General features: G+C 42.1%; 2 protein-coding genes across 2 annotated transcripts; one reads left to right on the top strand and one right to left on the bottom strand.

Moving 5' to 3' along the window:
• Nucleotides 1–5,297: 5,297 nt before the first annotated feature.
• slc39a4 (solute carrier family 39 member 4) lies at nucleotides 5,298–12,026 on the top strand. The gene is made up of 12 exons (XM_037475133.2): nucleotides 5,298–5,626; nucleotides 6,865–7,176; nucleotides 8,169–8,379; nucleotides 8,617–8,771; nucleotides 8,902–9,085; nucleotides 9,301–9,473; nucleotides 9,579–9,776; nucleotides 10,022–10,126; nucleotides 10,314–10,368; nucleotides 10,479–10,631; nucleotides 10,729–10,916; nucleotides 11,011–12,026. The coding sequence occupies exons 1-12, from the start codon at nucleotides 5,396–5,398 to the stop codon at nucleotides 11,137–11,139; spliced, it is 2,094 nt and encodes a 697-aa protein (XP_037331030.2). The 5' UTR covers nucleotides 5,298–5,395; the 3' UTR covers nucleotides 11,140–12,026.
• Nucleotides 12,027–13,371: 1,345 nt separating this feature from the next.
• recql4 (RecQ helicase-like 4) lies at nucleotides 13,372–23,931 on the bottom strand. Its single transcript, XM_037475131.2, has 28 exons — nucleotides 23,369–23,931; nucleotides 23,126–23,159; nucleotides 22,888–23,003; nucleotides 22,634–22,780; nucleotides 22,360–22,511; nucleotides 20,931–22,002; nucleotides 20,780–20,862; nucleotides 20,610–20,709; nucleotides 20,247–20,412; nucleotides 19,879–19,989; nucleotides 19,362–19,529; nucleotides 19,172–19,264; nucleotides 18,936–19,072; nucleotides 18,717–18,800; nucleotides 18,253–18,441; nucleotides 17,817–17,999; nucleotides 17,431–17,632; nucleotides 17,109–17,302; nucleotides 16,752–16,835; nucleotides 16,275–16,421; nucleotides 15,936–16,046; nucleotides 15,579–15,849; nucleotides 15,300–15,429; nucleotides 15,036–15,196; nucleotides 14,706–14,883; nucleotides 14,455–14,608; nucleotides 14,254–14,362; nucleotides 13,372–13,884 (listed from the first exon to the last, which is right to left on the bottom strand). Exons 1-28 carry the CDS (start codon nucleotides 23,456–23,458, stop codon nucleotides 13,763–13,765), a joined length of 4,788 nt encoding a protein of 1,595 aa, XP_037331028.2. The 5' UTR covers nucleotides 23,459–23,931; the 3' UTR covers nucleotides 13,372–13,762.
• Between the last annotated feature and the right edge of the window lie 270 nt (nucleotides 23,932–24,201).

Here is a 24,201-nt window from a genome sequence, read left to right as displayed (position 1 = left end):
TAAGAAGTAATTTAGTAAAATATGTAAAAACAAAACTGAAAGCGGTCAGCTGTTGATCTTTTCTGGTGGTATAATGTTGTTTGTGTCTTTTGGTGGGAATTCTAAAAGACGTTAGTGCAGAAGATCTTCTTTGAGCCAAATATTCCTCCATGGTCCACAAGCAGTTGTTTTGAGTTAATGCTTCGTTAGAGGAAGGGGTTCTTTTTCCAAGTAAGCATATTGGGGGTTTTTATCAATCACTGTTATGCCTTTATTAGAGTTGACTGTAAAGGAGATGAATGCACGTTTTTAGTCAATTGTCTTTTAATGTATATAATATTCTGAATATGAAAGGAAGCAATATTTGGAAATCCTTTTTAGTATCTTGTTTAGTTCTAATGATGTTATCAGGCTACGTCAAACATGTGATTGTTGATGTTTTACTTTTGATTGAATAAGGCGGAGTTCTTGATATAGTCCGAGTTTTTGTCGCTTTGGATGATGAGATGTGTTTGCATGCGTCTTTGCGTACAGTAAATTGCAAACGTGTGTGCACGTCAAGGGAGGATACAGTGTTGGACTTGATGAATGTGTGTCGGGAACATCTACAGGTTTGCATAACAGACGACGTAACATTGAGTGACAGGACGATGGGATGTGTAAAAACAGGTCACTGGACAGTGTGTGTTTTGTCTCTGAGATTAGCAGTGCAAGGGTCAACGTGCCTGTCAGTGTGTGTGTGTGTGTGTGTGTGTGTGTGTGTGTGTGTATAGCACCGACAGATGTCCAGGGTCCCATGCCATAAGGGAGCTTGTGTGTGTGTGTGTGTGTGTGTGTGTGTGTGTGTGTGTGTGTGTGTGTGTGTGTGTGTGTGTGTGTGTGTGTGTGTGTGTGTGTGTGTGTGTGTGTGTGTGTGTGTGTGTGTGTGTGTGTGTGTGTGTGTGTTTTGCTGTCTCTTCAAGAGTGTGAAGTGATGTGCACCAATCAACTCGATATCCTTCCCTTCAGTGGTTTTGAGATTGACGCCATGCAGCCGTTTCAGTTAAATTTTAGTTCAGACAAGAAGCAACAGAATGTCCAAATCTTTGACCCAGCAGATATGAGTGCAAACAAAACAACACCATAACTGCTATGGGCTTATACATTTGTTGGAACAGAAAAATGAACTGGCAGTTCACTCAAGTATAAATACAGTTTTAGGCAGGCATTTTTCTGAATAGAACTGTCGTTGTTATTTCAATATTACATCTCTACAAGAGGAAAAAAATGTCTCCTTCAGTAATTCATTGGTAAACCAGTCTTTTGAATTTGTGCAATGATAATGTCAAATAAAGTATTTTATCCCATTCAACATCAGCAAACAAGGTCTATAAAGTGGAATAATGTGCCAAAAAAAGTAAGAAAATCTTAATTGCATTAATATCTTACCGAAAAAACTGCTCCTTTTTTTGTAAATTACTATCTGTGATATCACACAGTTTGTAAACCAAACATATAAAGTAGAGGCAGTGTGATCTAATACACTAAGCTACAATAGCATTTTAAAAAGTTAGGAGCGGACCTCGTTTATCATCTAAATATTAAAAAGGACGTATGCAAACAAAGGTTTATCACTTTCCGTTTTTTGGTTTCCACCTCTTTGGGTGGCGGGCCGGCAGCTCAGATCCATTATTTGCTGTGGTTACACAAAGCAGCTGCACCACCTAGTGTTAAATACAGTAACATGCTTTTATTTAACGATTTGCCATTCAATTCAAGTACAGACACTTCATGAGGTCAATGTTAATATAATCTTTCAACTTGATGTTTTGATGGACTGGACTAATAAATCAATAAATTAATGCTGTTTATTCTGTTTCCCATCAACTCCATCGCCAACGTAGTTAACCATGCATTTTTGTATTTTCTTTATCTTAAATTAACCAAAGAACTTCATTTTTAACGTTTGGAAAAAAAATTACATTTTGGAAAAATAGCAAGCAACCAACATAACCGAGTTATTCAACTAAAGGTACTATTGACCACCATCAGCCACCAGATGTTGCACTCAGCCTTTCCCGTTCTATTGCATTCACTTCACGCCAGAGTGATGGCCAGTTCTGTTTTGGATGTTTAAAGAGGTCTTTAGATTGGCAGGGCAAGTCTATTTGTACAGCTCAACAAGCTCAACAACAAAGCAACTCAAAGTGAGTCAAGACCTCAGAACTGGAGGGATGGATCTCTGGTCTTAGAGAGGATTGGAGACCTGTGATCACAGTGTTACAATAGTCCAGACTAATGGAGATAAATGCATGTTGTTCCAAACCCTGATGAGACTGTAAATGCTCTAATGCTTTAAATATTGTTCAGGTGATAATAGGCTGTTTTTGTGGTTGTCTTTATACAGATGTTCAGTTTGAGGTCTTAAAAACCCACACATTTTTATTTGTGGGTTTTACAGGATTGGAGAAGATTATTAGTAAACAGAGACACACTTTGTGTGTTGCAGTACCGTTGCAGTATACACATACAATGTCAAATTCAGTATGGCAAAAATACTGTTGAATTGTTCTTACTTCCACTCGCATTTAACAGAATGCAAGTGAGCAGACTGAACGAGAAGGTCAAGGGTCACGGTGCCATGTTATAAAGAGGTAGCATACTCAAATTGAATGCATACTGCATTAAAAAAAAAACGTTAACCCTTCCAACACAAGGACTATTTACTTGATTATCTGGTGACCCCTGAAAATAAATTACTGTGAGAACCAACTATCATTGCAAAATGAAAAAGTATTTTCTATCAAGACATTATGCGTTAGGTATAAGAACTGCCTCGCTCTGTTGGGGGGAAGGAGGTTCTTGACAGTCTGCAGAGCACGTAGCTGTTGTGACCTTTCTTCCCTTGCAAGGAAATAAACGGAGAAAGACATATTTGACTCAGAGCCTTTGTTTCTTACTTTACGATTGTCTGTGCAAGATCTTCCACCACCGTGGCTCGTGCTGTTCCATACATGTTGATTAAACCCTTTGTCATCTGTACTGACTGCACACACCCTGTAGGCATGAAGGCATGAAAGATCAGATCTCAACTATGACATCATTTGCATCATTTTGCACCAAAGCACTTTAAAACAGCCCCCTACATCCCCCCAAAAAAACATTTTATCTAACTTCAGTTATCGGTGGCGTCAACAGAAACCTTGACCACCTTGTTGAGTATCTACAGTCAGGATACTGGGGACATCTAATCCATGTAAGACACGTCAGTTCTTTGACCATGGACTCGCCCTCCCAACACTTAAAAACTAATCTGGTTATACACATATAAACCACTTTGTTTAGTCTCTACAGCTAGGACGCTGGATTCATCTAATCCATGTGAGACACGTCAGTTCTTATGTTACATATATTTTTGCCATTACATTCCACTCTTTTGATTACATAATAATCACACACTATGCATAAATTTAGGATGCCTACTCTAAAACATTTACCATCTGATATTTACCACATCAAATATCATAAACATCCGGACATCGCTCATAAAACTCAGCCTGTCACAGAACAAAAACTCCCTAAAAAACCCTCCGAAATAAGGAAGAAATCTGTTAGAGAAGAACAAGACCTAAGACATTCTTCCAGGATTGAGCGTTACACCACGGATGTCATGTGTTCAGGACAATAATTACTTATAGGGACTGCAAGATATTTAAACCAGAATACAGAAATTAATCTATGTACAATCACACAATATAGAAAGAATATGTGGACAAATTTTCACACTTTGATTTATCAGATGATCCAGAACACAATGTACCTCTGTCCAAAAGAAGACATACTTTCTGTCGTACTACGGTGGAACAACTAAACTAATTGAATGATTGCATAAAACCAAGATATAAAAGGATGTCTTTTCTTTCTTATTTAGGAATTGTGCTTTGGTTAAAATATATATATGTATACGTGTGTCTATGTATCCATTTCTACTTCTGTTACCATTAATCCAACAAAACCTTGCCAAAATACTTGTAAGTCCAATCATGGTCTAGGTGGCATCATTGCTCACCAATACCTGCGTTGCAGATCCACCACTGAGCTCCATCCTACAGACCCTTCTAAACCCCCGGGCGTTATTAATCCCCCCTAAAAAAAATGGCTTCCACTTGGATTCTTCACTGGTTCCAGCTAGGTGACCTTATTGTACTCACCTCCCTGGTTCGCCAGCTACGACTCGGAGGAGTCAGGTATCTGCAAAACTGAGTCATCCGCAGTGCAATCCCCTGCAGGCAATTGGCTCAACTTCTTACATCTTATCCATTTGTATAAATTAAATTTTTGCTTGTGTATTTTTAATCAAATTTTCTTATTTCTTTCTTATTTCTTACTTATTTATCCTTAAATTGCAGAAACCATTAAGACAAATTACTAATAAATGGCTCCTGATCCTGATACAGCATGAGGTGGATTCAGGATGGTCTCTCTCTGCTTGTTGATTGTTGGTGTGCTCGGTTCATGTCAGGCTCTCTGTGGCCTTCATGACCCGATAAGAAAGCTTCTATGGAGGAAAAACATTGAGCAGAAAACATAATCTCTTCTCTTTTCTTATTCTCTGCTTTCTCCCATTTGTTTAACAAATGATTTAAGCTTGGTAAGATAATACGTTTCCATTATCTAATAGTTCAAAACTTAGAGCCCTCTAATCCTACTTAGTTTGTGACTTTAGCATAAAGGAGCTACATTGTATCCAATTATTATCTGTCCATTATTTTCTTAATTTAAATGTTATTGCACCATTTATTTTTTCCGTCCTGCTGACCGTGGATAAAAATAGCAAATTATTATTTAAATTCTTCCCAAAAGTAGAAATCAGATACGTTGTTACTTTGTTGACATGGTGTGTATAATGTTAAAAACAAAACCTTTCGTCCAGGTTATCAACCCTCAGTCTATTTTCTTCTGTTCAGTTTTTCTTTTTTTTTTCTTTGTTAAAACATTCTAATTCATTTGGAAAACATCTCTTTTATGATGGTCGGACAATATTCCTTTTCTTTACCTTGATATAGTTCAATAAAGTCCATACTAATATTTTCTCGTAATTTAAACCTTGGGATTGTGTTTTTCACAATCAATGCATGGCAAAAAAATGTTATAAGTAATTTAACAGCTAAATGCTCTACAGCCTTCACATACCTCCTGTTGAGCATGTGTTCATTTCAATCTCCATATGAAGTCTCTACCATCTTCCGCATTATCTCACAGTTGCATCGTCTCAGCCAATCACAATGCAGGTCCAGTTAACGTGTAGAGGTTTAAAACTGATAAGAGCTGTGAGCTGAGGTCTGTACAGCTCAATGTCTCTGTAGAAATAACTCAGGACCGCATCAGTCTCTGTCATCTCATTTTATTGATTTTTCATTAAAGCTAATACATTTTTATGATAGCAGTTTTTGAAGAAAGCCTTAAGATGTTTGTCTCGGCACTGCTGATTCTTGCCAGTTGGGGATCGTTCGGTCCTGTTTCAGGGTCTCCTGCTGAGGAGGAAGCATACAGGGCTGTGCTCAGCATCGTATCTCCAGGACAGCAGTATCTGAACAGGGAGTCCCTCGGCTCCGTCTTTAATACATTGAAGAAACGTGTGCAGTGTGGTGAAGTGTCGTGTGAAAAGGTACGTTTTTATTAGGCTTAACTCAGCCAGACTAGAGAGGCATGTGGCTGACTACAGGTGCCGTGGAGAGAGGTCAAGGTCCAAAACATATTAACTTCGACTGCTGACCCCGCTTACATAGTTAAAGTCAATTTCCTGATGGGAATCTTTACTCATGTTTAGTAAATTGGCCTCTTTCACTAGACAAGCCTGTTTATTTATATTTTCTTAATTATATTACTTAAAGTTAGGTGTTAAGAGGCTCTATAACTTCTCGTTCTTCTCGTTGCTCTTGTCAGAGTTACTGGGACATTTTTAGCAGCCCATATAGCACGTTTATTCTGACTCAACCTTTACTAGAGCAGCTCTGTAATGAAGACAGAGGCGACCGCAACCCAACAGCAGAACACACACACAAACTTCCACTGAGCATTGGCAATCTTGACAACAAATAGGGGCCGACAAGACCCCATTTTGTCACAAAGTATGTAGGAAAAAAAAGGCAGAGCACATGGTCTGTGGTTCCTCTCCCACCAGCTGGCCCAGCATCGGGTACAGCCGGGGCCTCACTGCTTTCATCTGACTGCACACAAAGCCGACCAGGTGGCACCGATGACAAGCATTGAGAATATCTGTGTGAAAAATGACTTCTCTCTTCGAAACGTAGGTCCTGTGAAGGCTTCAGGATTCAATCGAGTTAAAAGTTCCTCACCTTAACTTGAATACCTTAAGTAACACAATAGCGTGTTATTGTGAAGTCAGTAGGCATTGTGTGCATGTGTGTGTTCTACCCGCCATTACATGCATTTTGTCCTCATAAGGACAGAGTCTCCACAATATATACAAGGAAAGACCAAGAGGATGTTGCTAGCTAAATCAATCAGCCTGCTCAGGTGTTTTGAATCTCTGATGAGGCGTCAGCTCCATCCGTCAATGACCAGACCAACAATTTGTATTTTGGCCAAATTGCTTTTATCTGAAGAAGTTGCTTTTTATAGAAGGCGATGAAATCAACTGATATCAGAGATTATCACATCACACATAGCTGTTATTGCAATGTATGTATTTATTTTTCTAAATTAATTGAATCAAAATCATATGAATAAGTTATGTACCATTGACAGAAACAAAGCATGAAATTGACATTTTTTCCTCTGTCCAAGCTGCTGTTTTTGTATGTTGTGCCTGAAAAAATCCCTAAATGATCTAATGTATTCTTTTACTAAAATAGATCTGTTTGTGTTTTTCTCTGGGCGTAGTGTGATCTATCGGAGGCGTTTCACCAGCTGATCAGCGAGGATCAAACTGGCAGTAAAAGTGTAAATATTAGTGAATCTCAGTTCACTGCTCTCGCTGCTGGATGCGTCCTCTACCTCTCATCTCCTGGCCTGGTCTGCACCGCAGTGAGACAGGGGACATGGGGACAGGAGGTCCAACATTTCCTACGTGAAAAAGCTCATCAGGATCACCATGAGCCCCTGCATGCCCATAACCATGTGCACATCGATGTTCATGGGTTGAATGTCCTGCTTCAAGAGCTTCAAGACCACTATGAGCCTTCACACAGAGAGGTAAACATAAGAATGCAACACAGTATTTGGTCGCAGACCACATTTTCCTCCGAGATTGATCTATGGCCCCTCACAAGATTATCAACAAAACCCCACAAAAATCTCTCAAATCTTTACTTTTATTTGAAAATCTTAGGTAAACTGAGAATAAACAGAATAAACAGAGGTAAACTGTTTGAATTACTATTTTTTGTCTTAAATATTTATATATTTATTTATTATATTGTATGTTTATGTATTAGTTAAGTTGCTTGCTCTGACGAGGTATCACCTGAGGACATAATTCAGCTCTAGAAGGCCACAAGCAAAAGAAGGTTACCAAGATGTGAATTTGATTATGCAACAATGCTTTATGCTTTATAGAAAATGTCACCATAATACTCTGCTTAGCAACCCGCCAGCCGGTTTACGACCCTGACAGTGTCCTTCCAGGGTGTGGGTTATTGAGTGTACAAGGTAACTGGGATCACGGCAGTATATATCACACTAAATACCTTATCACTATTGATTCAATCAGCTAACTGTAGCCCTACAAGGCTTTGTCCTGTACTCAGCCACATCACCGTAGCAACCATCATCACGATGAACAACAGCCCTCCTGTATGACTATGTCTTGTTCTTCCAGGTCAAATGACACAAAAGTAGTGTCAGATGTTATTAAAAATAAGTTAAAGAAAGGCAAATTACCTCTAGTTAGGTATTTAATGTCTTGTTTTCGTGAATTACAGTTAACAAGACAAAGCTTTCTGGAAATTACATATATAAGCATAAATTATTGAATCCCCAAACCTAATATTAAATATTTTACAGTTTAAAGTTGTCTCGTGAATTTGGCATAGTTGTAATCAGTTTTCCGGCAAACCTTTTGATCACAAAACAGCCAAAACCAGATGCTACTTCCCCATCAAAAAGGACTCAGGAGGGGTGATGATGAAGATTAATCGGTACCCTTGCTTTCTATCCTTCCTCTCCCCTATCACCATGGCGAACAGAGCTGCTTAACAGCAAATGACATTGTGGCAGAGGTGGATGCATCATCAGCAGACCAGGAGTTGGGTCCGGTTTTGGGGCGCATCCTGTATCATGCGTTGCAAGGTCACTGCTTCATTAAACCCGCCCTCCGTCACCCATCCCTACCGGAGGAGAGCTTCTTCCTGGACTTCATCATGGACCATCTGGGGTCGACTAACTTCACTGTCAGGGGTAAATGTCCTTTATAAATACCAAAAAAGAGACAGATGCATACATGGATAGATCACCAAGAACCTGTAAAGGTTCAAAGAAATAATGTATTAAACATTCCTTAGAAGCATTGTTGTCTGCACACATTGACGACATAAGGTTACAAACATATTCATATATATGATCGTGTGATTAATCAAAAGCAGCTGAATACTTAAGTAGTTTTGCCAAAGTGTGGGTTGAATTTGGGGTCTGTAGATTTGGAGGCTCTCATGACAAGTCTGCATATCGGACACGACCACGAACACCATGAAGACGAACACGCTGATCCCAGTCACAGTGGTTTAAGGCGGAGGAGGAGGGGCAGCCCTGAACATCAGCACAGGCATGGAGGAAACGCCACCTGGGATCAGGTACAAAAACATTTGGATTGATTTCACTACATGATTAATGTCCTTTTTTCTTTACAACGCAGGGTAACACGTACCGTTTGTGGGAGCTAACCAGTCCTAACAGGCCATTTGTTTCCCCCTATTCTCCCAGTTCTGCGCTTCAGGTGAAGATCTGCTCCTGATCTACGGTCTGGAGGACAACAGCTCGGTCTCCGCTGGCCTGAGCCGGACAGACGTTGCTCGGCTCAGCCCTGCACTCATCCAGCAGATCCTGAGCGGAGCGTGCACAGCCATCACAGAACCGCCGTCACCGGATGGGCTCACCAAGACAGAGAGTAAGGTTTCCAGAAACAAATGAAGAGCAAAGGTTCCACTTAAAGGATTCTCAGCATGTAATTTATGTTCTGTCCACCTTCATCACGGCAGGATGGACCGATCGACTCAATAAAGACTTTGCATTTACTTTGCGTATCTGTGCTTTATTTGTCTTCTGGGCCGTTGATGTTGTTGACTTTCCCTCCGCCTCTTCTATTCTCTCCTTCTCTTGCAGAATACATCTATGCCACCATTGCCAATGTGTTGATAACCCTCACATCCATGTTTGGCATTGTAGTGCTGCTGTGCACCTCTTGCACCAGTGTGTTCCAGAATTGTATCCAGTTTTGCATCAGCCTGGCTGTAGGTTCACTGACTGGAGATGCCTTACTGCACCTGATACCCATGGTGAGTGATTTGCACACTTTTTGTTTTGTCATGACATTAACAATCATGGTTATTTTTAAACAAGAAGAACTCATTTTGACTCGCTCCTCCGGTCTGTGTGTTCAGTTTTTAGATTTGCATGTGCACTCAGACAAAACTGACAGCCACGATCACTCGCATGGCTCTCAAAACGAAGAAAGTCCAGACTACATTTACAAGATGTTGGTACTGATTGGAGGTATCTACTTATTTTATTTGATGGAAACAATCTTCTCTCTGGTTGCATACAAAGATAATCATCACCATCATCAACATCATCATGCGGTAAGAGAATATTAATACAATAATACACCACAGAAATAAGCCAATAAGAATCTAAACATAGACATGCCATTCTTTCTTTTTCCTTTAAATTAAAATATTGGGACTATTACAACATGAATCTGAAAATGATGGGAACCTGCTGGGATGCTGTCATTCATTTGTGAAGCTTGTTGAAGTCTTAAGGAAAAGTCCAAAAGTTCTATATTTTTGCTTCTCTCTCTCTCTCTCTCTCTCTCTCTCTTAAGGAAGAATCCGAGCCTCACCACTGTGACCACGGGAGGGTTTTAGAGATGTATGAACAGGAGAGGAAACAAAAAGACAAGTCACATTCAGCATCAAAAGCAGACCTGGTGAGAAACACAACAGAACTTTGATCAAAATGCTGCTGCTTGGTTCAAAGGGCTCTGATTCATCTGCTCCTTTCAGTATAGTACAAATAATCCAATGATTTTAAACCAATTACCAGACTCAACCCATAATAAATGTCTTGATAATGGGACTTGTTACTGAACGCTTCATCTCACATGTACATTTTAGGTTAGTGATCACGACAATGAGAAATCTCTTTCAGAGCCAAAAGAGCTCACAAAAGGCAAGTAAAGTTATTTCAAATGCCAAAAGAAGCACCATCAAATTGTGACGGGTTTTGCAGTGCTGATCAAAATGTTCTCTCAACCATTGACCCTTTGCCTGCCTCCACAGAGCAGCGTCTGCTACCTTACATGATAACAATCGGGGACAGCATCCACAACTTTGCAGACGGCTTAGCGATGGGCGCAGCTTTCTCCCTGTCATGGAAGTCTGGTCTGGCCACATCAATAGCCGTCCTCTGCCATGAACTACCACACGAACTGGGTGAAGAAAAACACACGTAACGACAGGGCAGTGTGCGGTTCGGCCCGTCAAAGCTTACTCAACATCGCCTTGTGTGTGTGTGTATGTGTCTTTCTAGGTGATTTTGCCATTCTGCTCAACAGCGGCATGTCCGTCCGCAAGGCGCTGCTCTTGAACGTAGGCAGCGCCCTGACCTCGTTCGTGGGCCTGTACATCGCTCTGTCCGTCGCCACGGACCTCGCCACCAAACAGTGGATAGCGGCCGTTTCCGCGGGACTCTTCCTCTACGTCGGACTAGCTGACATGGTGAGTGCTGTCACTGCAGAGCCATTAACCAGGTGGCACACGCCGTAACTGGGATCACAAAGGGACTCCCATCTCTCCTCTTTTCTCATTCCAGCTCCCCACCATGGTCCACATCTGCAACAAGAAACCCTGGCTGATGTTTCTGCTACAGAACCTCGGCCTTCTGACCGGGTGGGGCGTTTTGTTGCTGCTGTCACTCTATGAAGAGAGAATCAGCTTTTAAAACTAAGGCGTCGGTCTAAACTGGTTCATCTTACTTGTGACATTGTCTATGAAGCGTTCGTTATAAATGACCATGGTGACCCTAGTTGTCACATGACTCATCCACTCTGATAAATGAAATACAAATGTGTGCCACCCAAAACCACTGAATCATATATGCATTTTTTACCACCTTTGGAAAGTTGTTCACCATCAGCTTGTGCAGAAAGGTAGAACAGCAACTTTTATATTCTAAGAGTTGATGTTTAAGTGAGGACTCTGACATTCTCCTGCAAACTGAATATAATACAATTTGGTATGCGGTAGGATTCCATGCAGAACCTTTGTGGTGGACTGCAGCAGATAAAGCTGGGAGGTCTTACAAAACTAGAATCTCAAATCACAACTGGTTATGGTTCCTGTAACCCGAGGCGTTTTTTCCGGCATTTTGAAGCCTTTCAGCACTAATAAAATGCAAAAAGGACAATACATTTCTTAATACAACTCTTCTCAAGTTTACAAGAGTATTTACATACAATACTACAATACTACATACACCGTTGTACAGTTATTTGTTGTGCTTTTAATTAAAAGTGTCTGCTGATATGAAAAATACGTTGATGAATGAATTTGAAGAAGAAGCTATACACGTATGTTTGAGTTTATAGTGTTTGCAGAAGTGCAAATCCCACCGCACAAATTATGAAGGTATATGCAAAAGTATGTGTTAATAAATCTTGGGTTGAAATCAAAATGTTCAATGTGAGACCCATCAATTAAGTTGTGGATGAATTAAGCACTGGGTTTACATCTTTGTTTCAATGTGATCAATAATCAGCATTTCAGCCTGACGATTTACTGAGTGTAACAAACTTCCTTAATCTTCAAGTGAATAAAGCGAGAAGCAGTAGAAACTAGATTGACTCTTTATCTTTCTCATCTAATCTCCCTTCAAGTTACATGTAAGGTGAGAGTCCACTGACAACTCATCATGCAAAGACGTAGACACAATATCCATATGATGGTGGACGTCCATTCACTCTGACAAAATTACCCATTTTATAACAACATTTAGCGTCTGTACTGATCCTTTGAGCGTCTGCTGTAAAAACATAAATTGCAGATTTCAAGATATAGCTACTGAAAAAGGAAAATTGATTTCCCAGCAGGCAAGCTATCCAACAAAAGCAATCCTTCATTTTGAACTTCTACAGGACGTTTTTACGAGCCCAAAGAGTCAGAGTAACTTACTCTTCCAATAAAATACTCAATAATTACATAAACTGGAAATTTGAGCGCATAATTAATAAGTAGTTTTACAACTTCATACAAAATCTTTATGCTGTAGTGACACGTAAAATTACGTGAATGACTGTTATATAAAGATAGTGATAAGAAGACGTCATGTTTACAACAGTTACTGTAAGCGTTTGAATGTTCAGCGTGCAGTGAGGAGCACAATGACACTGGTCATACTGGTCAAAGTCGAGTTTTAGAGCCGACTGACAATTATTCGGTTGAGTTTGAGTCTTACATCAATGTGACTATGGACTGTTTATAGAACATGAGTCACGCGTCCTCAGGGAGGGCGTCCAAACCTTCATTATGGGTGAGAACTGCTGATTGGCACTGGTGAAACATTTAGTTCATAAATGAATATAATTTAAAAAACGTGTATTGTAAGTTGGCCGCTGTACATTCAAGCATTTACACAAAAACGTCAAGTCAAGCTCCCGTTTCTAAAAGAGCACCTGAGGAGACACCATCCCTTTGCTTCCTGGGAGACTTATTTAGAAGTGTTTTTCTGATGCGTTGACTCTGCAGCTGCCTGGATTCATTTGCATGACAAAGATGTATTGAACCGGCTTCCTTCAAAGGGTTCAAATATGTCCTGGTCTCCAGGAGGACATTATGGGAAATATTCACAAGCCAGGAGACAGTTTGTGCCCAGGCCTTATGGGAGAGAACAAATAGCCAAAACATAATATTGACTTTTTAACACATGAGAAGTCTTTGACATCTAACTCTTAGCAAAGTTATGTAGTTAATAGTGATTCATTTAACCAAAGTCAACAAACGTTGCTTTATTATTCCCCTGCTGCTCTTCACAGTAGCAAGAGAAGATCAAGCCCTGTTAATAATTTACATGTCCACTGGAGTGGAGTAAATAGCTACATTTTTTTTTACCAATTTACCAATAATTAACCAACGTAACCATTAAATAATCCTTTTCATTGTAAAGAGCTATGTCGCCGTCAATATTTCACAGTTCTATTTTTACCTCCTCCTATTCCTTCCCTTTCTGGGTCAGGACTTTTCTGAGGTCATGTACTAATAAAACAAGATAAGAGCTTTTCATCCACGCAATACAAAGCTGTTTAATTCTGAGAAGATATTTCTCGTACATAAATAAATGTAATAAGGCCATGCTAAAAAAAATAGAACACTTTTATTTAATTACAGTCTTAAAAGAAATGTATATTATTAGTATCAACACTTAACATTGTACAAAACATAGATCGAATGACTCAACATGATTTAATAAAATGAACCTATCAAATCCATCAAGACCAGACTGAAGAGTACAAGTGAGGGAGTGAGGGACTGAGGCAGGTGTGTGGACACGTAGATCTGCATCCCGTCGCTCACTTGAAGCGAATGATCTCCTCAGTGGCCAGTTTGATTAGTTGGTTAAAGTCGAACTGGATGTACTTCCTCCAGTAGCGCCTGTCCCTGCCGTAGGTTTGAGCCGGGTAACACGGACTGGCTGAAACAGAGATAGTTCATCGACCCACGTGAAACACACACGTGGATCCACACAGAACAACTTGATGCTGGTTTATTAGCCTTCTAATCTATTAGAAGAGGAAGTAAAACACAACATACATCATACTAGTACAATTCCTTAGATATTCTGCTTAGTCAATCACATTGATGCTGACAATTTATTCATTGATCCTCTACCACCCTCTAGGGGACAAGAGTCTTTTTGGTTTATATCCCCTGAATAGTTTGATGTGCAGAACTGTTATAGATTAAAGCTCTTTGAGCTCATCAAAATAATGCAGTCTGCAGTTACCTGCAAGGCCGAGTTAAGCCTTTACGCATACATACTGTGAGCGCCGTGTGCCCTCACCTATGCCGTGCAAGATCCTAGCAACGGCTCTCCCAGAAAACTTCTCGTCACTCCGGTAGGAGAGAAAACTTCTGATGTCCGCTCTGATCTGGTTCTCCCAGTCAATCAACTAGAGAGACATACAAACGCACACGTAAACCATATTATTCAGGACAGGATTTCAACCGCTGACTCCTGATAGCCACAGAGAGGGTGTTTGACCTTGTATTTGTCGAGCTCTTCGACGTTCACTGGTGCGAGCGCGGCGCCGTGGTCTCGCCTCTTGTCGAAGTACTCGGAGAGAAGTCCCTTCAGCTGGAGACTGCGACTCTCATCCAGATCTTCAAGACAGGACTCGGCACTTTTGAAGGCAACGCTGCAACACGACGCACACGCAAAGTTACGCATGGGCACAAGGCAATTAAGTGACTGAGAAATTGTATTTAATGATACATTAAACTGAAGGTGTGTACCTTCTAAAGGCCTTGAAGCAGGCAGTCAGCTGGTAGAGCTGCGTCCTCTCTTGGTTCAGCACTCGATTGTGGAGGAATTGACAAACTCTGTCCATCTCCTCGTCACTGAGGTCACCAAAGGACCGGAAGTAGAACGATAGGGAGGACATTTCAACGTGGACTCCGCTGCGTCCGCCAACTGAACCCCAAACGTTAATGATTCACTGGTGAGTGGCTCTAATTTATACAGTGCAGAACATGCAGGAACGTGAGTACGAGCGCAGGTAATTGGGAGAGAACAGAGGTCCCCAATCGGTGGTTTTAAGATGTTGTTTTAGTGCATTCACGTACCACTGCTCAACTGCAGCTGTCTGACTCCTCTCTTCACCAGAGGAAGCTGCCATCCCATAGTGTCCGCCACCTCGACCACATCAAACTCCAGCTGATCCAGGGTCTCCACCCGCTCGCCTGCCATCCGCTTTCTGGCCAACACCACGGCAATCGGATGGCAACTGCGGAAGCGATTGAACAGCATATGTCACGTAAGTTGTGCATTTATGCCTCTTTTCGGGGGCCTGTGTAAGAGCATCCTGCAGAATAACAGAGCGGTCCTACATTTTTGTGATTTTCTGGAGCTGTCTCGGTCCACCGTAGCAGCTGACTTTACACACCGAAAGCGTCGGGTGGAGAAGTTCGACAAAGCGCTGGGGATGCAGCTCCAGGTAGCAGAGCAGCGTCTCTACACCTAAAACGCACAAACAAGCAAGAAAGGGAATTGGGAACAGTTCATAGACACCACATTTTACCTGTGAAGATGTGTTGATTGAATCAGTTAATCAACACCACTGGCTTTGTTTTGAGCTTTTTGTTGCCCTTCTGTGCATTTCCACTCACCTTCCTCTGTGATGTCCAGAGCCTCCACTGTTTCCTGAATGGCAATCGCTCTCTCGTGCGTGTGACACACCCGCTCTCTGGGCCAATCGCTGCTCTCCTCTTCCTGGTCCCTTCGCCAATCGACAGCTTCTTTGGCCTCCACGTCCGTGTGCTGCGCGGAACCCTGAGCTCTGTGTTCAGCGGTCTGCTCTTCCTCCTTCTCCTCTTTTTCACCGCCGTTCTCTCGCTGGCCCTCGGGGGACGTTCCCGCTGCATCGGTGTGCGGCGACTCCTTGCCGTGAAAACAAGGTCATTGTCATTCTGGTTTGTTTAAAAAAAATAAAATCTGTTTTCTGCATTTCAAGAGTGAAGAAGAACCTGCGCAGTAGACAGTGCTGGTGTGTCTGTTTGCTGCTGAGTGTGAGCATACAGGCTGCTCTCCTGATCACACGCATCCATCATCTCCATCAGCTCTGAATCTTCAATGTCCTTCACACAAAGACAGTTTTGTTTTATTGCTTTACTGCCACAAAAAACAGTATTTAAACCACACACACACACACACACACACACACACACACACACACACACACACACACACACACACACACACACACACACACACACACACACACACACACACACACACACACACACACACACACACACACACACACACACACACACACACACACACACACACACACACAGAGTTACCTTTAGTAGTTCAAGTTGTTCTTGCTCTTTCTTGTGTATCTGCTTACATTTACACGGAGGGAAAACTTTCTGGACCAGTTTCTTAACTGTGTAGTAGTCCACTGTGTCCGCATAGATGTGACGTCGGAGCTCATGGAGGTCTCCACCCTAAGAACATACAAAGCCATTTACCCAAAAGAAGAAGAGCACCAGAGAGCCACAACGAAAGAGAACTCAATTCCTCTGTGATGTCCACAAATTACATTTGTCCCATTATATACCGTTATGTGTGACAAATGATCAACAAAGACAGAAAACAAAGATGATAGCCTTTGTGAAATATAGCTGATAACCTATAACAAATACGTATGGTAAAAAAAAAAAAAATAATTCAAACAAATAATGTATTTTTCTCTAGTGTTAAACATAGCGCTTCACAATGCATCCATTTACTGTGAATGGGCTGACTGAATATAGACAGATAATTCTAAGTCTCACCTCAGGGTCCAGGAACAGGTGACAGTGTGCTGGATCTCCGTCTCTCCCTGCCCTCCCGATCTCCTGAACATAGCTCTCAAAACTCTGAAAAAGAGTCAGTTACAACCAGTAAGGAAAAGCTGGTAGAGACTTGTGGGCCCTAGAGTCAGTTAAGGTTTTTGTGAGATCTGAATTTAGGTTTGAATAGAATGAAGGAAAATAACCTTTATTCTTGACCATAAAAATGAAAATTTTAACATCTACCAGAGCAGAAAAACTAGGCAATCTATGCTTTGTGTTTTCTCTTGTTATCAAACCTGACACTGTTACATGTCAAATCTCCATTGCGATGTCAACGCTTCTCTTCGCTCTGCTTACCTTAGGCATGTTGTAGTGGATGATACCGCGGACGTCAGATTTATCGAGGCCCATGCCAAACGCCACGGTGGCCACCACGAGTCGTAGCTCCCCGCACATGAAGTTGTTCTGGACGCGGCGGCGCTCCGACGCCGACAAGCCGGCGTGGTATGACTCCGCCTGCCACTTCAGCGGCTTGCGGATCTTCTTCCTCGCTTGAATGCAGAAACGGCAGGACAGCAAGACCAGCGTAGACAGGGGCGTTGAGGATAAAAATGATCAGATTAAGTAAATGCGTTTAGACAGACGGTAAAGGCGAAGATTCAAATCATCGGGCCTTTACCCAGATCTTTCTTCCTCTGTCCCAAGGGGTTGTGTAGCGTCTGACCGCCGCTGTTGGTTTCTTTGTTTTCTTTCACCAGCACTCCATTCAAGCAGGTCCGCAGCAGCGCCGCCACACGGGTCGTCTCCTGTCTCCTGGTGCAGTAGACGATGACGGAGTCCAGGCAACCGAAACGATCGCCCTTCAACAAAGACACCAAAGCCTGCAAAGACAGAGAGAGAAACGTCATGAAAGTCGTGATTGTTTCTAGATGCCCACACGGCGGCGGATGGCGTCCGTGGATATGGACGCGGTGCATTTACAGAGGTCAAATACTATTCAAACCCAGTGTAACTTTCATGTGCACCCTGTTGCTCAGGGACACAGACACATGCCACTCATCACACCTGATCTTTTTCTCTGTCCATGGACACGGACAGCTGCAGGTTGGGAGGCACAGCTGCCGATCGCACCGCAATGCCGTCTTGATCAGTGATGTCCAGGTGTCGCGCGATGTCCATAGCGGTGGACAGCGTGGCCGTGGCTGTGAGTCCCAGCAAGCACTGCACTCCCAGCCGCTCCCTCAGGACCTATGAACACACATGCATGGTGCGGTGTACGAGGATGTTTACGTGTGTCTTGCTGGTGCTCAAGATGTCAATCGTCATCTTGTAAGGAAGCAGATGGATACAAACACACAGGCACCGCAGAATAACCTGATTTATGAGGAGATATTTTTCTTAATATCTAGTGTTGGAGTCATTTTATAGAGAACTGGATTCTAACCTTGGATGGATTTATATACATCACAATACTATTTTTTACGCTAACCCATTAACCCACCTTACAGAGTCTGAGGTAGCACGGCCTGAAGTTGTGAGACCACTCAGAGACGCAATGAGCTTCATCTATACAGGCGAAGGACACAGGAGGGAGCTCCTGAGCCGAGGGCAGACACCCTGAACCTGAACCGCCTCCACCAACCAGGGCCTCTGGAGAGAGGAGCAACACACACACCTGGCCCGACTTCACCTGGACAAACAAAGGAAGGAAACATTATGGGCAGAAAATGGTACCAAACACATATTAATAACACGTGACAGTTTACGATTTATCTTTGAATTAGAGTGCATTGCTGTACTATTGAAATTACAGAAAAAATAACCATTTTTAGGACCCTTTTTACATGAAATCTCTAAGCAGGCCTCGGCTTTTGATTCTAGATTTGAAATTGAGGAATAACTTTTCCCTCTTTGAGACACGCAGGAAGATGTCCTTATTCCACAGACTATTTCTTTGTCCGTTACCTTTTCTATCGCGGCTTCTCTCTGTTTCATCGTCATGTTGGAGTGGATGCAGGCCGCCTTCAGATTGTCTGGAAGGCCAGACAACTACACACACAAACACACACCCACGCACATTAGTTGACACCATCACCGCTCAAAATGAGAGACAACCAATCAGTTTGGATGAACTCTGTGTGTCTTTTCCTTTGTGCGGGGGGGGGGGGGGGAGAAGATGACTACCTGGTCGTCCATGAGTGAGACGAGAGGTGAAATGACCAAAGCGATGCTTTTCGATCTCTTAGCAAACAGGTAGGCTGGGAGCTGATAGCACAACGATTTACCCATCCCCGTTGACAACACTACGAGGGTAGAGAGACCTGCAGGAACAAGAGGCAGAGACAGAGACAGACATGAACACAGAAGCAATAGGGGTACAGATATTTGTTTGTGTTTGTATACGAGAGAGCAGTGAATACCTGACAGAATCCTCATGATGGCTTCCTCCTGTCCCGGTCTGAATGACTGATAGCCAATTTCTGTCAGAGCTGCGTACACCTCAGCAGGTGTTTCTAAAACAAATTCAAGAAAAACCTTCATCTTTGAGCGAATTTACATTGTGGCGCGTTTGCATCTTGCTTCTTCAGAAGCATAACAAGGAGGCGTTACCCTGGACTTTGCCATCATCTCTGAGAGGATAAAACGGTTCCATCGGTGGCGGAGGAGCCGGACGCTCGTAGTCAGGACGGATGACATTCAGCAACACCTCGTCTTTGTGATTACTGCCCACCTCCTTTTCTTTGTGCGGCTCCTTCTCTGTGGTAGTGGGAGACGCCGCTGGAACACACGACACACATACTCAAAACTGCCTGTGATACGGCAACAAATGACTGATTACTTTGTTCCATCAAAATTGTGAGCTGATTTGCAAGGTTGTATGGATTACTTTAGCCAAATGTTGACGTAAACCTAAGAAATTGCTTGTCTGAATTTTGAGAGGTTGATTTATGTTGCAATAATATATATCTAGCATTGAAAAATAATAACAACATATGATGTTGTTTATCTATTTAACAAGAAAAAACTGAAAACTTTTACTTTTTTTTTTTTTTACATTTTCCATTATTCTGAACAAGTTGGCACCGGAAAGCGTAATGCTCAATAACAGTAAGTTCAACCGGTGTACCCTGTTGCTGAGGTTGTAGCGTGCCTGTTGCCCTGGCAACCTCTTCCAGAGTGGGCAGTTCAAATGGCTCCTCCTCGGCAGGCTGGTCCTCGGCAACAGGAGTGGGAGGGGCTGCAAAACAGATGTGTTCATCAACACCAGCGATCCAGAGGTGACATTATGCTGCATCCAGCATGCTGCGTTCAGCTTGCTGTGTGCATTTAGTGGTCTGATTGTTTTTAATATGCTCTAGTTAAAGAGGTGAATAACTTCCATAATGAACAATAAAATGTTTCAGGGAACTCGATGTCTTACTGCAGCTGCTTTGAGTCTTTTTTTTCTATGTTAAACAAGCATGATTAAACAATTCTTTGATTCCCTTGTGTTACCTGGTCCCTTGCAGTCCATGGACCAGTGTCCGGTCCCTCCACACTTGAAACAGGTGTCTCCCTGTCGACTGATCCCCCCTCTGAATCCACCCCTCCTTCCTCTGCCAAAAAAACCTCCACCTCCACCAAAGGGTTCGCCTTTCAGCTGGAACTTCTGCATGTACATCTAAAAAACACAGAACCGATTTATGACAACCTATTTGTGTGACACTGGAACCCAGGAGAAACTGCTGCTTTAGATGTCCTCAACAAATCATATATTCTCAGAAGGACATTGTTAAGACAAGTAAATACACCATGCAATGGCAGGCAGTTCAGATTAAGGTTAATGTGTGGATTCAGCGCCACTAACACAAAATGTACCTGTTTCCGTAGACCTGCACCTCTGACGGCGTATCCTTTGACGTGAGACTTCTTCTTCAGATTGATCTTCACAAAGTTACCCTCTAAGCCTTTCTTGCCACTGTACAAAAAAAGGATTGTTTGTATACAAATCAAAGTTGCTTTGCAGCGGGACGGGTTCTGGTCCTCACCTGGCTTTGACCGGCTGAGTACGTAACGTTCTCCTGGCTGCATAGTCCTCCTCTATTTCTCCTAACAAGTTCTCGTGAGGAACCTTAAGAGGAGTAAGAATGTGGTTAACTCACTTGCGCAGTGTGTAAAGATTAATACAAACTAAGTTACCTTCTTTGGTTCTTTGGTTACTTTCTTTTCCTCTTCCTCCTCATCTCCGTCTCCCTTTTTCTTGGCCCTCCTCTTCTTTCCACCTGCAGAATCTGGGCTTGGGTTTATATCGGAGCTCTCCTCTTTCTTTTTGACATTCCTACGCCTCTTCTTCACTCCTCCCTCCTCTGCCGTGTCTCCCTCCTCGTTCTCCCTCTCTCTCTGCCTTTTTCTTCCTTTCTTTTTGGTATCTTTGGATCTGTGACTAGATTTATTGTCGTCTTCTGGCATTAAAGGTGGCGTCAATTCTTTCTCCATCTCTTCACCTCCATTCCTTTTTGCTTTTTCTTCCCCTCCTCGTTTTTTTCCAGTGTTTTGATGAGAAGATGTCGCCGCACCGACTGTTTTTTCAGTTGTGATGCTCTTAAACGCATTGTCACTTTCCAAGTCTTTTCCCTCTCTTCTTATTACCTCTGCATCCTTTTCTTGTGTCTCTACTTTGTCATCCATTCGTATTTTTCTTTCAGTTTCTCCCTCCCCTGCGGTCTCTTGCTCTATCTCCTGGTTTCCTGCTCCAGGCTTCACCTCAGCTCCCATCTCTCCAAACACCTGACACCTCTCCAGCCACTTCCTGTCAACAAAACTCATTCTGCTGGCAGGAGAGGACTTTCCTCCAAGGCCACTTACTCCAATTCCTCTTCTGCAACTGCCAAGAACGTGGGGGCTTCCTCTCAAGCTGATCAAAGTTCCAACAGCGGTCTCACCAACACCCTTATGTGGTGTTCCTAAAGTATCAACGTTATCTGTTTGGACTCCTGAAGCTTCATTGGCTCGTCTTCCGGCACTGCGTGAAGAAGGTAACAACGGCATCGAGGCAGAAGGTCTGGCCGGAGAGGGAGCTGGATGTTGTGAACCAATAACTTTACTAGTACTACTTTCAATACTCATATTATTAGAAGTACTACAACCACTGGCAGCGCTTGCAAGTTCTTCACTAAAATCTCTTAAAGGTTCAAAGGGTTGAAATGTTTCTTCGGGCTCCACTTTTTGGGGCGTCTTGGAAACCAGGGACTCCAAGCCACTGTTAAATCTTCTGTAAAGAAGAACACAGTTAAAGTGAGAGCTCACAGAAAACATTTTAAGGTCATTCTATTCAAACAAAAGCATTCGATATCTTTGGAAACTATTGGTAGTGTTAATAAAGAGCACAAAAGGTAATTACAAAGTGGTGTAAAAAGCTGGTTATTTAGTTATTTATTAATTTGATGGTTGGTCGTACAAAACAAGATATCCTTAGATGCTGCCATGGATTTTGGAATATATTTAATACATTTAAAAAACTAAATAACAATGATATCTTAGTAAAATGGGGTTACATTTCTATGGACAAATAATGCATTGACAATATGCAGCTAACCTTCTTGCGTATTACCTTCTTGCATTTCATTACCTTGGTGTGAAAGGGCTGGATTTGGGGTTACAGGAAGTGATCTGGCCAGCTGCAGCAACCGGGCTGTTTGACTGTCCAGTTTGTCCGTCTTTCACAGAGTTTAGAGGCACCCGACCGGGACGGACAGGTCTCTTCAGTGAGAGAGGTCTCTCCTGCAATATCAAAATGAAACAAATAGATTATCTTTACTCAGCCAGATCTCAGGTGAGGTGGTGGAAGTTCAACTCTCTCTCTTCCCATCATGTGGTATGGACCAGTTTTGTGTGTGTCTCACCTTACTGAGTGTCGCCAGGTTGTTTTTAAGCTTCGAGCCGTAGTACTGGGCCGAAGCCATAAGACTGTCTCTGTCTTCAGGTGTCATTCGGGGAGAAGATGTAGGAAGTGAACCGCGGTTCAGATGGGAACCCCAACAGTCGGCCTCCTATGTAGAACAAAAACAAGCAGATAGTCACAGACACATAAAACAAAACACCTGACTTGTCATTGTTTTTTTGTTTTTACAATAAACACCTGGAGTCACAAAACTACCTTCTGGATGGTTTTGATCCCAGCTGTAGATGTGCTCTGCTCAGCATGACCGCTGGCTCTGTCTGTGCTGCTGTTTTCTTTGGCTTGTTTCAAACCGCGGTATTCTTTATACAGCTCTGGAATAAAGACACAGTGAGCATCATGCAAAATCATGCATTATACTTATGGCTCTAATCGGAGGGTCTAGAGATGGACAAGAGATACTTTGTTGGTGTTGAAAATTATTAATACTACTCACTTCTTGTCTCCTCTGGAGCTTGGTCAATGTCCTCCTGGAAATGAAAGAGCATCTTAAAAGTCAAGTTATTGAAAAAGAACAAAGCAAACTAACAATAGTCTCTGCACTACTGAGTGGCATGTCTTGTGGAAAAGAACAATAGCGAAACATAAATCTTTACAAAAATAGATAATCATTCTATAGACATAGATTGACATGAATTTGCTTCCTATTGATTTTCGTCTAACGTTTAGTTTAAATTACCTTGTTTGGTTTCCTCTGGTGGTCTTTAACGAACCCCTGCTCCCAGCTTTTCAGCTGAAGCTTCACCTCGTTGTATCGATCCATGGTCATGTTAACAGGGTCAATGGGTCTTATCTGTCACATTTAGATAACTGCAATGTCAACTTTAACCATTTAGCTTGTTTAGCATAGACATATAGAGAAAATATATCACGCGAATGCTTAATTAAGTTTCTGCCTGATGTTAACGACACAACATTGTTTCAGTTTCGCTAGTGAATTAAGTCCATAACCACCACGATAGAAAACTCCATCGAACTGCTTTCTTCTGCAGTCTGTGATGTTTACAATTTTTCCCGCGCCGGAAAATGACAGTTTGTGTTGCCAGGTTACTTCTTGCATCCCCCAGTCGCATGCAATATATCTTTCCGTTTTTACATGGGACTTAATTAAAGTGAAGAACTTTATTATCGATGAAAATATAGAGACTAAAACTAGCTTTTTATGCAGAAGTCTGAATTATAGTTGTGAATCTCTATAATTAACAATATATCCGTTTGTTTTCGCAGAAGGGTTGAGGTTGCTTCCCACTTCCGGATCCACTGCGCTGCGCATGTTCTTAAAGGGACAGGGACGAGACAAACAGAGACCCACTTTCAACATTGCACATTTTTGTCCACCTCATTCATTTGATAACTTTAATTGTTTCAAAGAATCCCAGATTTAAAAAAATAAATAAAGCAGTCTAAGTGATATTATAGAAACCAATGAGGCAAAACTTGAACTTCAGCCAACCTCTCTAATGTTTATTTAACAATCCTGTATTTTCATTGACATACTGTACAGTCACAGCA

This window comes from Pungitius pungitius, chromosome 17 (genome assembly GCF_949316345.1).
Source record: "Pungitius pungitius chromosome 17, fPunPun2.1, whole genome shotgun sequence".
NCBI lineage: Eukaryota > Metazoa > Chordata > Actinopteri > Perciformes > Gasterosteidae > Pungitius > Pungitius pungitius.
Note: the sequence above shows the minus strand (reverse complement) of the source record. Positions and strands in the feature narration are given on the sequence as shown.

Coding starts and splice junctions, on each gene's coding strand:
- slc39a4 (XM_037475133.2), top strand. CDS start 5,396: ATGATAGCAGTTTTTGAAGAAAGCCTTAAGATGTTTGTCTCGGCACTG. Junction 7,177..8,168: donor ATGAGCCTTCACACAGAGAG/GTAAACATAAGA, acceptor CATGGCGAACAG/AGCTGCTTAACAGCAAATGA. Junction 8,772..8,901: donor GAAACGCCACCTGGGATCAG/GTACAAAAACAT, acceptor CTATTCTCCCAG/TTCTGCGCTTCAGGTGAAGA.
- recql4 (XM_037475131.2), bottom strand. CDS start 23,458: ATGACCATGGATCGATACAACGAGGTGAAGCTTCAGCTGAAAAGCTGG. Junction 20,710..20,779: donor ACTCAGCCGGTCAAAGCCAG/GTGAGGACCAGA, acceptor TTTTTTGTACAG/TGGCAAGAAAGGCTTAGAGG. Junction 13,885..14,253: donor TAGGATCTTGCACGGCATAG/GTGAGGGCACAC, acceptor TCTCTGTTTCAG/CCAGTCCGTGTTACCCGGCT.